This window comes from Notechis scutatus, chromosome 1, assembly GCF_049901735.1.
Source record: "Notechis scutatus isolate UNSWTSFEM ecotype Mainland chromosome 1, rNotScu1.2, whole genome shotgun sequence".
Lineage (NCBI taxonomy): Eukaryota > Metazoa > Chordata > Lepidosauria > Squamata > Elapidae > Notechis > Notechis scutatus.
In genome coordinates, this window is record NC_142009.1 from 73,189,713 (window position 1) to 73,204,041 (window position 14,329).

Below are 14,329 nucleotides of genomic sequence, written 5' to 3' on the forward strand. Positions count from 1 at the left end.
TACCTTAGATTACAATGATAGAGTAGTGCTTTATTTTGACATGAATCATAGTAAGAGTGTGTGTTTGTATGTGTGTTTATGTGAATGAGATCGCTTTGGTGATTGTATTTCTAACTGCTTGGGTATTTTCCTTTATATTCTTTTGTGATAAAAAATATGCTACTGTAATTCACTGTATTCTGCTTTCTACCAGAATATCTTAAGATCACTATATAGATATCTCACATGATTGCATGTGGCAGATGACTTAGATAAAATAGTATGAATTCTGATTAAAAGATTACTTAGTAGTAGTATAACATGCTTATTTCATTAGTCTTTTTTAGCCTGGGAGAAGGGGGGAGGGTGGCTAAGAGAATATGTTAATTCTGATTATACCAATGCTTATTTGGATTGTGTAATTTGAATTAAATTCTAAATATATGTTGTAGATGGGAGAAAGAATCTAATGACAATTTCTTTAATTTCTATATCAGAACTATTACAAGTCTTATAGGAGTATGGAATCACAGCAAACGAATTATTTGTAATCAAAGTAATAGCTAGAGTTCATATTCTGAAACAGATATTGTAGATAGAATGGATTTTGACTTTGTCTTGCATTCCTCAGTGTTTTCTCTCCTCCATGTCTGCTCTAGAATGCTGGTTGACTGGAATCTCTAAAGCAGATTTCAGATAATGGGTTGAGAAAGGGAATTTCCTCTTGCTTGGTCAAAAGTTTGCTAATTTGACATTGGACTTGCCTCTACAATTTTAATACTGCTAATGCTAATAACATGCTTCATGTCTCTGCTCCATTTTAATAGTAAGCCATCCTGAAATATGTCCAGAATAATAATTGTTGTTATGTAATGAACATTAAAAATATATCAAATTGTTAGAGAAGATATGATTTTATATTTTATAAAATGTTTTTGGTAGCCTACATTTAATTATCTCCAAAATGTAAGTGTATGTATTTCAATTCTTTCTAGGTATGATGAATGGATAAAAGCAGACAAGATAGTGAGACCAGCAGACAAAAATGTACCCAAAATAAAGCATCGAAAGAAAATAAAGGTAGATTATTTTAGACTGCTGGTGCTAAATATTACCCATTGAAAGAGAAAGGTTGTCATAATGATTTATTATTGATAACAGCTGTTCTAATTGGAGGAGGAAGATTTACACAGAAACTTCATTTTCATATTTGCTTATCATTACGCCACTCATAAAGTAATATATTAGTGTCTTCTGATGATTTGTCTAGACAGCTGATAATTTACAAATCTGATTATTGTATTTCAAATTATGTTACCATGTTTATTCAGACCTGTACATTGATAATCATTTGATGAACTACATTATTTCTTTTAATGAGCTTTGTAGTCTGAAGATTTTTCTTCCCATACATAGAAGTCAGTGATGCAAAACAAGGCGATTAAATAACCGTACAAAGAGCTAGAACCTATTTAAGACCACATGGTGATCATAATCTATCATACCTACAGAAATAAACATTATGAATAGACTTGAATCAATTTTTAAAAGCCCTCCAATTTGTTTTTCAAAATGAAGAAATTCAAAAATCCTATCCTGCCTATTTGGATAATGATTTTGCCACTGTAAACTTGAGTTCTTCTCAACCATTAAACGTTGCCCTCAAGCTGTTCAAATCTTTTCAGTGATTTACAAGTCATTGAATAGAACTCACCTGTAGACAATAATAATGTGTCTTAATTTAACAGTTTGAAAAATGGTTACTTAAAATTCTATAAGATTTAGATAGGATAAGAAGTGAAATGGTTCTGTACAACATTAAGGTCTATAAAAGATTTACAAGTGTATATTATATCTAAAAACATGTTCAGCATCTCAGATTTACTTTATATAAAGTCTTGCCATTTGATTTTGTTTTGTTCTCAACATTGTTAATTCTGATATAAAATAAATTATATGAGTATATTAATAGAATATTTCTTTTAAACTAGAATAAAGCTGAGAAAGATGAGAAATATTCCCCCAAAGCATTTAAACTACGCCGTTCATCGAAACCACCATTTCATGTTGGTATATCGCCTGAGATGGCATCCAAACCAGACAGCGCTGAAGCCAAAACTTCTGAACTAACTCCAAATAAATCTTTAGAGATTATTTCTATCCTTAATGGACTGCAAGGTAAAGAGCACAAAAAAGTATTTCTTTCTGAGAGGAACAAATCCAGGTCTTTGATCTTCATGATGGTCCAAAGGCAGAGCTATTTGTGGTTTTTAAGTTGCTCCTATGAGTGGCCATAATTTGAGCAGGATGCAACATCACATAGTGTGTGTTTGGCATACCCAAATTCCCATAAATTTGGCTTCCCATAACATGGGAACCTTCTGAGCTACTTACTCAGGCCTTCTTTGTTTTTTTAAAATTAGATTAAACTTCTCTATAATGTTGATACAGTTTGGCTTTTGTTTTTTATCTTGTTTAAGAATAAATTTATAGTATTCTATGCCAGTGTATTGTTGTTATCTCCTTTTTTATTTTGTTAGCTTCCTACCATTCTGGATTCATCTGTTCCTGTGTTTATAGTACTAAAATTATAATTAAAATTATAATGTGTTTGTCTATCAGATGTTCAGCTGATTGAAATGATCTCCATGAAATCCATTTTAGTTGACAAATTATTTCAAGCAGCAGGTTGTTGAGTAAGATGATAAACTACTGTTGGAAGTATATAATTTTACTTGATTCTTTGTAGGAGTACACAATCATTTTTTTTTTTGGCCTGGATTCTACATTTTACCTTTCTGCCTTCTCTGAGATGCAGAAAATGTGGCTAATAAATGAGTATGCCCTAAATTATTAGTTTTTGAGTTTGGGGGGATGGCTAGGAGGTACAGTGGATGCCTGTACCTCCTAGCCACCCCCCAAATTGTAGAATTTTCCAATTGTGAAAAAACAGAAGTAAAACTATTGGAGTCAAGAATGTTCTCTATTGGTGGGGAAGGGGGATATTTCTCCTTTTCTCATTCACTGTTTCTATATGCAGCAGATATCTGCCTTTATATTTCAAAACATAAACAATTTCAGAATAATTCTCATTTCTATTGCCTGTTTTCCATTTCAACAGCCTATTTCATCACTTCACTTAGTTTGTTTCATGAAAGTTTGTTTTTTCCTGTACCATATTTGGAATTGTTTTATTATCTGTATTCACATATCCAATTAATACTGAATATAACAAATATTGTTTAGGAGACCAAAAGTTGGGTGGGGGACAGCATTTTCTTATTAATTCCAAGAAATTATGTAAAAAAAAATGGGCTCACTTGAAAGATGCACATGTCTTCTGATTATTACAGAAAACTTTGTCCTTAAGTGATAGTTTGTTTATGGAACAGAAACTTTGGATTCAATCTATTGTCATACTTTCAAATAGACATTTAAATATATATATTTTTCTTAACAAAATAAATCCAAATAGGGATACTACCCACAGGGAAGTTAAAGGCTAATTCAGATTCGTGTGAAACATATCTAAATATAGAATTTGGATGCTAGAGGAGTTAATTTTCTTACTTTTTCCCCCTCCCATAGCATCTGAAAGCTCAGATGATAGTGAACAAGATGATGACCAAAGTGCACCAAATGTCTATAGCAATGGGAAGGAGGATCCTCAAGATGAAGCTTTGACCCAAGACAATAATGAAGTTTGTCTGAAAGAGCAAATCAGCTTATCTGTGTCAGAAGAGGCAGTAACTCTTGGAGATGCTATAACTTCCAAGCCAGTATCAAAATCCCCAGAAAGACCCCAGAAAGAATTGACAGAATTATCTGATGATACTGACTATGATGGTGACCATGCAAGTGCCAAGAAAAGGAAAGAGATAAAAAAGGAAGCAACAGATAAAATAAAACGTGGTAAACGAAGGTACTGTGTACCCGAAGAATGTTTAAAAACTGGGTCACCTAATAGTAAAGATGAAAAATCAAATGGCAAAGATATACTTAGCTTGGAAAACAGTAGTAATAGTTCTTCAGATGAAGATGAAGTAAAAAATAAGTTAAAATTAACGCCTAATAAGAAATATAATGGATTAGATGATAAAAGAAAATCTTTACGGACAAATGCTTTTTATCCTGGGTTCTCTGAAGTGTCAGAGAAGAGAATAAAGCTTCTAAGTACATCTGATGAAAGGCTTCAGAATACCAGAGCAAAAGACCGGAAAGATGTGTGGTCAAGTATTCAGGGACAATGGCCTAAAAAGACTCTCAAAGAACTTTTTTCAGATTCTGACACAGAAGCAGCAGCTTCTCCACCCCATGCTTCTCCTGAGCAGGCAACGTCAGAGGAGCATTTGCAAACCCTTGAGGAAGAGGATACCTCTTTGTCTAGTTCTAAAGTTGAAAGATCTTTGCCAGTAGGCACAGATGCAAAACCTGTTGAAGAAAAGCCACCTGAAACGAACGATAAGAAAGTTGAATTCCCAAGTAGTGGCAGTAATTCAGTTCTAAACACCCCACCCACCACACCTGAGTCACCCCCATCTGTAACAGTAGCAGATTCTAGCAGGCATCAGTCGGGCGTATCTATTTCTGAAACTCTGGCACCAAGTCAAGAAGAAGTACGAAGCATCAAGAGTGAAACAGATAGCACAATTGAGGTGGACAGTATTGTAGGAGAACTGCAGGACCTTCAGTCTGAAGGAAATGTATCTCCTACAGGCTTTGATGCCAGTGTCAGCTCCAGCAGCAGTAATCAACCAGAACACACTGAGAAAGGTATAATAAATACAGTTCTATTTAGTATGTGTCTGTCTGTCTGGGAATTATGGAAGTTATAGTCCAATACATTCAGACAGTGCTGAGTTCAGAAAGGCTAATCTGCTTCATTTTAGCTAACCATGGAATTGAGTAAGAATGTTTCAGATTTCAGAGTGGCATTATTTATAGTATTTGCCTGGATGGGGATGATTGGGTAGAGTTTGGTAAACAATGATGCAGCTGGTTGCGAAGGTTAGGGTTAGGGTATTCAAAATAAGTTTTTCATATCCTAGTTGAACCATGAGATGCTTAGAAGCTAGGGTAATATGGTGTCAGTATTAGGTTAGTAATCTTTTTACAAAATTGAGTACTCTGAAGTTGGTAATAAAATATTTTTGTTCCTAGCAATACTCTTTTTTATAAAGTATTGTTTTGAAATTTTAATTTAGTTTATTTTGCTACTTAAACGACATCAATAGAACCAAAATATATTTTAATTGTTTTTCTTTTTACACATTCTTGCATTCTAGCTCCACCTCACAAAAGTAAAGTGCAGGTAATTCTCAACTTATGACCACAGTTGGGACCAGAATTTCCATTGCTAAGCAGGACAGTTGTTAAAGTGAGCCACACCCAGTTTTCAGCCTTTGGGGCCATCATAGTTAAGTAAATCACCGCAATTCTTAAGTGAATCCCATGGTTGTTAAGGGAATCCATCTTCCCTCATTGACTTTGCTTATCAGAAGCTGGCTGGGAAGGTCACAAATGATGATCACATGATCTTAGGACAGTGCAGCCGTTGTTGATCACATGCCCATGGGGATGCTGTGACGGTTGTAAGTCATTAGTCACCTTTTTCAGTACTGTGGTAACTTCAAATGGTTGTAAGTCAAGGATAACCTGTGCCGCAAAGGGCCACTGAAAATCAATTGTAAATCTTCGCTTTAGTAAAACTAATTCTCCCCCAAATAGCATTTCAAGCATCTTTAGATGAAGGGTTTTGACTGCCTTTATTGACCTGAGGATAATTCTGTCTGAAGATCTTATTGACATCTATTAGTTTTAAGTGATATACTCTTTTTTTCTATTCATGGACTAAAAGAAAAAAAATGTGTACAGTAAAACATTGCATAATCATTATCATAATCAGGTCATAATAGGGCAGAGTGCATGCACATAGCATAACAGTTGATAGGATTTAAGGATAGATAATTGTCTTTATTATCTGATAAGTAATAATAAGTAAAATGCCATAGGGATTTAGAAAGGAGACGGAAATAACTATAAAGATTTATACTGCACAGAACTGACAGTATAACAAAACACAAGCTGCAATTACTATCACACCTGCACTATAGGGACCTTATCGTGTACCAACATGGGATTTTCCTATATTTCTCTTCCAATACTGCTGTGAGAAGAACATTAACATGAACTGGGGATAAGGTTCTTCTGAATTTTGAAAGTGATCTTGTTCAAGTAATTGACTGATTTAAAATTTAGAAACTGGTTGCTAATAAATGCATCATGGGGACAAGTGCATAATCCAATTGACCTTCCATATCTAAAATCCTGTTTCAAAATTAAGTTAGTGTGCTGTAACCCCAAAGGTAAAAGAGCACACCAGAAAAAAACAACAAATGGAATTTCATGTAATTATATTTTTTTCCATGAAGAATTAAAATAATCTATAATTAAAATGGCCAATCCACCTGAGCTATATAACAATTTCAACCAAAAATTAAAGATAATCCAGAGTCTCTAAATTACTTCTGCTTCTTAATGAAGTATTATATTTGGGACAACGAAAGGGACCAGGAAAACATTTCTTGAGAATTTACCATAGGCTTAACTAACCATCCTGTTACAAAGCTCCAACTGAATCCCATACAACAGCGGGGCATAACTTAATAGGAGCTGGATAAACTGTGCAACTCAGTTAAAATAGAAAGCTTGTACAGTTGAGAATGATCTCTGTGTTCCTTGGGATAGATAGTCCCCCTGGGCATTTCAGGCTCCAGAGGTTTGAAAAGCCACAGCCCTAAGTCTTTAAAATTTTTGACTTGTTTGATGATGTGTTCTTCTGTTTGCCAATTGTGTAACTCGGATATTCAACTCTTAGATTTAGAATAGTTTGAGCACATCAATTTACAGATCTGAACAGGATTCAAAGGCAAAACTACCATATAGTCAGCATATAAAAGTGAATTGACATGTTATCGGGCCATCTTACGATGGAAAACCTGGTTGCTTAAAATGGCTAAGTAGTGGGAGGTAACGAAGTAGCCCTCTCTGTTTCTTTCACTGCTATTTCTTTAGTTAGATGTACATTACACCTGACTTTTACTTGTGTTTTCATATGTTTTAAATATTCATAGGAACAGATACATATCAATTAGGGAATAATTAAATTTGCATCACAGTTTGGCCCTAAATATTGAATTGAATCCAAGCTTAAGTCAGTTAAAGCCACAATTAGGGATGAACCACATTTCAAAGAATAATTTTCCCAGATGCTAAACACTATAGCGTAAGCTATTGTAAATCTGCCTGTCCTGAATCGTTGCCTGTTTGTCTTTCAGGATCAATTCATATCCAATCAATCTAGGAATTTAATTTGTGGGTGCTTAGTTTGCATTTTACTGATTTGGCAGCCATTAAGCAAATACCATTGTCATAAGTGCTAATCCATACTTCCAAATGGGCTGTTTTTGCTAGAAACTGGTAGAAAATGTCACAAATCATGATCATGTGATCATGGCATGCTGCAACTAGATGTAAAGGCGAGCAGATTGCCAAGCGCTCAAAATGCGGTCATGTGTCTGGGGGATATTTTACAGTGCCAGGAAGTGCTTTATGGGTCATCATAATTTTAAACGATTGGAATGCGACTGGTAGTAAGTCAAGACCTATATCAGTCTTACCATCAATCTAAGAAGACTTATCTAATAACACCTGGGCAAGCTTTGTTACAAAAATAGCAGGATAGTAAAAGAATTCTATCAAAAATTGTTAAATATATTTGGACAATGATCAAATTGGTTGGCAACTATAAACTTGAATGAGTAGCATTCAGCAACATTACTTTATTACCAACCAAAGATGGGTTACTACCAGTCTAGTAATATATTTGCCAATATCATGCCTGAGTCAGTTTAAAAAGCAGTTTTGTATAAAGCAATATTTTATAAAGCAGAACCCTCTAAAATTTCCAATATTGTTTTTGGATTATTGCAACAACAGTGGCAATATTATCTGATCTGGGGATTGACTATGCAATTTGATCACAAACTCCTCATCATCAATCCCAGTTTTTGAACTTAAGTCTTCAGCCTGTATAAAATGTATTGATGGAAACCTACTTAGTAAACATTCCAAGTATAATTTTATTTTACTTCCCACAGTTTTGATTTGAACTCGAATAAGTAAGGGAGAAATGAATATATTAACAATAAATGACTCTTGAAGAATTTAAATAATGCAGGGCATTTCATTTTTTCACATTGCTACGATATATTGTAGGGATTGTAAACTAGTGATTTGGATCAGTAAAGAAGTATAAACTAGCAAACAAGACAACAAGACAAACGCAAAGCTCCCCCATCCCACTCCAAACTCTGCTTCCACAACAATATTTCTATTCCTCCAAGCACAATGCTCCATATGCCATGTTTCTTGTGACACAATTACATCATAATTGGAGATACAAATTAGGATATTTTCTTCTGACTTTCCAACCTGTAATGTTGCAGGGATAGGGCATACAGTATGAGCTGTATGTAAATGAGCTGTAGATATTGTTCAGCTTACCTGAAAGGTGATTTCAGAGATGTCTCTAGGGGATCTTAAAATCTGGTGAAAGCCCCTATCCTTACAAGATCTAATATTCTGAGACGGCCCACAACAGTTCATAGAATACCCTTTGGTGAAGGTGAGATAGAAGTAGAAATGAGAGTGAGTTGGAAAGTGGAACAGAGAACTGTTCTACTGCTTCTGTAATTTGCATCCCTTGTCTAGTATTATTCTCTTCCTAGAATATGAAGAATTGCTCTGAAATGGCGCTATTCCTCTCAAAGACAGTTTTCAAATGATGTAATTTGGGGATAGTTGCTGTTTGAAAGGGTGAATATTATAAGGAGTTCCTTACAGCTCTCTTCTATAAGATATGGAGCTGGGTACTATTAACATACTAATAATCCCCAAATTTATAGTTCTGTAACATTATCAAATAATGTTTTGATTCTCCTAAAAGCCTACTGCAGTCAATAGTAGGTTTAGTGAATGTTTTTAGGTTAAGCTGCAGCCATTTTGAAGCCAGTTGCATTGTTTCCAACTAGGTTGTAAAAGTTTATCACTGCAAAATAGAAGATCTGTAGAAAAATGATATAGATGATAAAAAATGAAATGGGTTTCTGATATATTCATGTAAATGTATCGTGTTTTTATGTTAATAAAGCTTGTACAGGCCAGAAGAGACTTAAAGATAGCCAAGGTGGCGGTCCCTCGAAAAAGCAAAAAAGAAGTCATAAAACATCTGTGGTGAACAATAAAAAGAAGAATAAAAGTAGTAAGTATAGCAAATTGATGGAATGTAAAACTTGATCTTAAAACTTATGGATAGATCATGAGCTGAATCCAAAAGTAGCCTGAAATCAGGAGAAAGAAAAGTTTCATACCTTTTCATACCTTATATTGACAGAATAGAGGAAGCAATTTTTGCTGGTCCCTTCTCTCTGCAGCCCTCTCTGATCTCCCCCAAAGCATTGAAGATCCTTTAAAAGTACTTCCCCTTCCTCTTTCAGCCTGCCAAAACATTCTAAATTGAACCCTGCTTAAAGATTGCTTCCACCCTTAGGAAACTGTGCAGTGCCCCCCAAGTGAGTCATATTCTTACTTATCTCTAAAAACAATGCACATTTTTAATTTGTCTAAGAAAATATTCCATTATATATTTTACTGGAGGACAAGAAAAGAATGCTTTTTGTGAGTAAATATAAATATTTGAAGTGCTGAAATATTTATCTATCTAAGCCTATAAAGTTCATTTGTTGTCTCTTCTTTCAGCAAACAGTAGCGATAGTGAAGAACTCTCTGCTGGAGAAAGTATTACCAAATCCCACCCAGCAAAATCAGTTTCTACAGGGGTGAAATCTCAGCATACAAAAGCTCCATCTAGAATACAGTCTCCTGGAAAATGTGGGAAAAATGGAGAAAAAGATTCTGATCTCAAAGAACAGAACAGTCGTTTGCCAAAACTTTACAAATGGAGTTTCCAATTATGTAAGTAAAGATTTCCTATGGCTGAGTTTGCCTCTCCTGAATTCTGGAAGTGTATCAAGAGCTTTGAATTAAAATCTGCTGAATTCCCAAGAATGGACATAACCTTTCATTTCCATATGATGCAGTAAAATAAAATCAGTAAACTATATGAAAAAGCATTATCATGCAAAGCTGTTCACTATACCTCACCATAAATTTGTATTATTGAAAACCATTATTTCTATCATATCCATACATGGCTTCCTGTGTTACTTTTCATTTCACTTCAGTGGAGCTGTAGAAGTTTCGTTTTTCCAGTTAACCTGTTTGTAACCATCACCAACACCCACTTTCTCTAATGAGAAGTTAAAATGACAAAACATGTAGCTCCCAAAGTTTCACTCTTGACAGGTTAAGCAAAAAGTACCTGTACAGTAATGTTCAAATCCATATTCTTCATTGCATCATACAGCCTTCTTAAGTTTCATACAAACAACAGAATTCTCACATAACATTCCTTTTCCCAAAGCTAATCCAAGCATTCATTAAACCTTTATCCATAAGTAATCAAACAACCAAAAGGCTTTTGCATATTATCTTATTCTCCACTCCATATTGAATCTTCTACTAAAAATTCCATTTATTATTACCATTTATTTCCATCATGTTTATTGATTCAGCAAGGAGTATTTTATGGGGGGAAATTTTCACTTTATCATAGACTTTCCTGTTTTCTTTCAATTTTTGCTCACAGGAACAATTCAACAAGATGTGTAATTGTTAATTAATTGACACACCGGTATATCGTAATTACTCTAATGCATAAGTAACTAGCTCTGAGGGATTGAACAAACATAAGTTATGAAAATTAGTCTCCACTGACTAATAGGAATAATATTATAAGCCTGAAAAACAGTTATCTGCTCATTTTGTCAAGAATTGCTTTCTCCAAAGGGGCTGAGGGACTGGCATAGATTGGAATCCATTGTTGAGAGATGCTGAATGTAATGCTGTATATGCCTTGCTTTCACTAAATAAAAACAAAATGGAACTTTGATTTGTGCTAATAAAAGTTGCTTTATTTGCCAGCTGACTTAGAAAATATGACCAGTGCAGAACGCATTGCAATCCTTCAAGAAAAACTTCAGGAAATCAGGAAACACTACATGTCTTTAAAATCTGAAGTGGCTTCCATTGATAGAAGAAGAAAGCGGTTGAAGAAAAAAGAGCGGGAAAGTAAGTGATTAGGCCTAAATACGCCTTTTTTTATTGGGACTAAATAGATTTCCTAAACTTAGAATTTCACTCTTCGTTGTCTTTTAAAATATTAGGTCTTACTCTGCAATTGTTAGGGTTATCTTTAATTACTTCGAATTTAAATTTCTTGTTTGAACGAAGAAAATGTTTTCAGAAGAAAGTTTTCATAGTCTTGTTCCATATATGGGTTTTCAGATTTATAGAATCTATAGAATTTTCGAGTCTGTAAGAGTCTAGAATAAGGATCAACACCTCTCTTTTATCTGATCTATTATTTTCCAGCTTAACATCTGCAAAAACAAATAGATTTTTAAAAACTCTCCTAGGAAGAGACACAGTAAAAGAAAGGTCCACAATGAAACAAACAAGTGGATTAAGTTTTTACCTTGTTAGTATTGGTGGGCCAGAGGGATGCAAGTGAGTTTGGAAGAAAGAGTTATTTCCTTACAGTTATTTAGTCATCAACATCCATTTCTGGAGGGGTGAGTGGGAAAAAGTAGCCAACTTTTTGTCTCATGCATAGATTTTTAAAAATGGAGCTACTACACTTAGGCTTATATTTTAACTATCTAAATAAATACCAGCAACTAATTTTCACAATATCCACAAACTGTCACAGTCTATATAGTATTTATCCTTATTTCTGATAATTACTTCTGACATATGTAAGAAAAAGTTATACTTTCCATAGAAATAACACAGACCACCTTAACTCTTTGATCTAAGTGCCATTTGTTTAGAACTGAGCCAATTGCTTTTTATAGAAGTTAAGTCTTGTCTGATTTACTGCTTATAAGTTGGAAGTGCACTTATAAAGAAGCACTAAATTATCTGGAATTCTTCAAAAATATAAAGTAAGCAACTTGGTCACCCCACATGCTTTTTCTTGTTTTAAAATAAAATAAGAGTTTCCATAATTGTGCATAACTGTAGCTAGTCCTTGACTTACAACAGTTCATTTAGTGACCATTCAAAGTTACAATGGCATTGAAAAAAGTGACTTATGATCATTTTTTACATTTACCACCTTTGTAGCATCCCCATGATCATGTGATCAAAATTCAGATGCTTGGTAACTGATTCATACTTATGACCGTTGCTGTGTCCCAAGGACATGTGATCACCTTTTGTGACCTTCTGACCAACAGTCTATGGGGAAACCAGATTCACTTAACAACCATGTTACTAACTTATAAACGGCAGTGATTCACTTAACAACTGTGGCAAGAAAGCTGATAAAATGGGGCAAAATTCACTTAATAAATGCCTCGCTTAACAACAGAAATTTTGGGACTTCCGGTGGCAAGGCAAGGACAAGCAGAGGTGCAGAAGCCCGTCTGCGGTTTCAGCTTATCTCTTTTTGCGGTTGGTGCGATCCCCAGAGGGTGCTAGAATCCCGTGTTGGTGTGGGGAAAACTTGGGCTGCAGTGTGGGGAAGGCAACCCCCCGGCAGCGAAGAGGAGCCCTCCAGAGCCCAACGTGCAAGAGACAGCCTCCTATCAATGGCGGCTCCAAAGTCTGGATTGCCTCCGATGTGAAAAGCGAGTAAGTGACAGTTTGTAAGATCGGTGGAGAAAAAGGTGGCAGGAAGAGCTTAATGGTGGAGAGGAAGATCGGCAAGTTATAATTTTTCACACTAGTGTCTGTCAGAAGCCTGAAAGGAAAGCGGCTAAAAAGCGAAGGCTAGACAAGCGTGGGCGAAAAGATTCGGCAGACCGAAGTGAAAGTGTGGATTACAACGAATGAAAGGGGAAGTCTACGAGGTCAGGAAAATACTGCTTGGAAAGAGTCGGGAAGTTGTGAAGAATTTTGAATACTTTATTGGACTGTTATTTTGATGGACTTTCTAGGATAAACTTTATTAAAGCAAAGACGTGAAGAGGAACGAGACTGGTGAAGAAGAGATAGCGTGGCGCTATACGAGATACATAGAAACTCCGAAGTCATTGCAACAAAATATCGGATATTAACTGTTTAACAGACCTTTTAACTGATCCTGAGGAGAACTCTATCTTATTCTATACTAACTGAAGTGGGGGTCGTACGTGAAGGAAATTAATGTATTGAACTTAGGAACATTTACCAAAAAAAAGAGTAACTTGGAAGTTTCGGAAGATACTGATTGTTGGCAGTTATTATTCAGCACTTTTTACCTCCCTACTTCCGGTGTGTTTGAAGAAAAAGTGCATAATCCTAGAAACGGTGGACTAAAAACTGACTTTAAAATCCTGTCTTCTTATTGCTCTCCCTCTTTTCTTTTCTCTTTTTTCTCTTTGTATAACTCTGCTTAATTCTTTTCTTTTATTTACTGATTTTTTGGTGCTATGATGAATTTTTTCTCTCCTTTCATTTTCTCTTTATAACGACTATAAATTTATCTATTGAGGAAAGGAGTACTGATTGTTATATTGGATTGCTAGATAACTGATTTAATTGTTTTGATTAATTCACAATATTAGGGATAGTTATACTTCTACCAGATTGATAGGGAAAATAGCAAGAAGGTTAAGAACTATTTAATTAATAAGTATAAGACTTAATATTTAATATTTAATGTTTTAATAGTATAACTTAGTGTGTGATTATAACCAATCTATTGGGGAAAGAAATAATACTGTTTAGGTTCAAGAATACTGGTGACTAAGAATACTTAGAATATCTAATACTCAAAATAGGGTTAGATAAGGTTAGATAAGAATACATATGTGTTTATAATACTTATAAACTTACAAAATCTAAACTTGGTTTAGATTTGATATACTATTTATTATATATATTTATTATATGGAATGTTATATAGTGTTGTATAGTGTTGCATAGTATTTGAACATAGACTTCATAAAATTATATACGTGATTGAGAATTTAGGATTAAAAATTAAACATATATTTATATATTTCAGTTACTAGTTCAGAATACAGCTACCTAGTAGATAGGTGGACTAAGCAATCAGATAATATAGGGGTTATAATACTGAATGGTAATTTGGGATAATATAACTAATATAACCCAACAACAGAAACAAATATTAAAAGAAATGACTTCTACAACGACCACGGCTCTGAAAACTGGAAGGAAG

General features: G+C 34.5%; 1 protein-coding gene across 6 annotated transcripts in view; it reads left to right on the forward strand.

Annotated features, from left to right (window-relative positions):
* ARID4B (AT-rich interaction domain 4B) overlaps nucleotides 1-14,329 on the forward strand; it is a 91,675-nt gene that overhangs the window by 71,136 nt on the left and 6,210 nt on the right. For 5 of the 6 annotated variants that reach the window (XM_087967680.1, XM_087967687.1, XM_087967682.1 and 2 more), the window contains 6 exons: nucleotides 975-1,059; nucleotides 1,971-2,157; nucleotides 3,568-4,752; nucleotides 9,191-9,301; nucleotides 9,799-10,014; nucleotides 11,083-11,229. In XM_087967680.1, the coding sequence (XP_087823806.1) occupies nucleotides 975-1,059; nucleotides 1,971-2,157; nucleotides 3,568-4,752; nucleotides 9,191-9,301; nucleotides 9,799-10,014; nucleotides 11,083-11,229 (1,931 nt within the window). Of the gene's footprint in view, nucleotides 1-974; nucleotides 1,060-1,970; nucleotides 2,158-3,567; nucleotides 4,753-9,190; nucleotides 9,302-9,536; nucleotides 9,612-9,798; nucleotides 10,015-11,082; nucleotides 11,230-14,329 lie in introns of those variants that run through there. The other variant, XR_015749976.1, reaches the window with a different exon arrangement.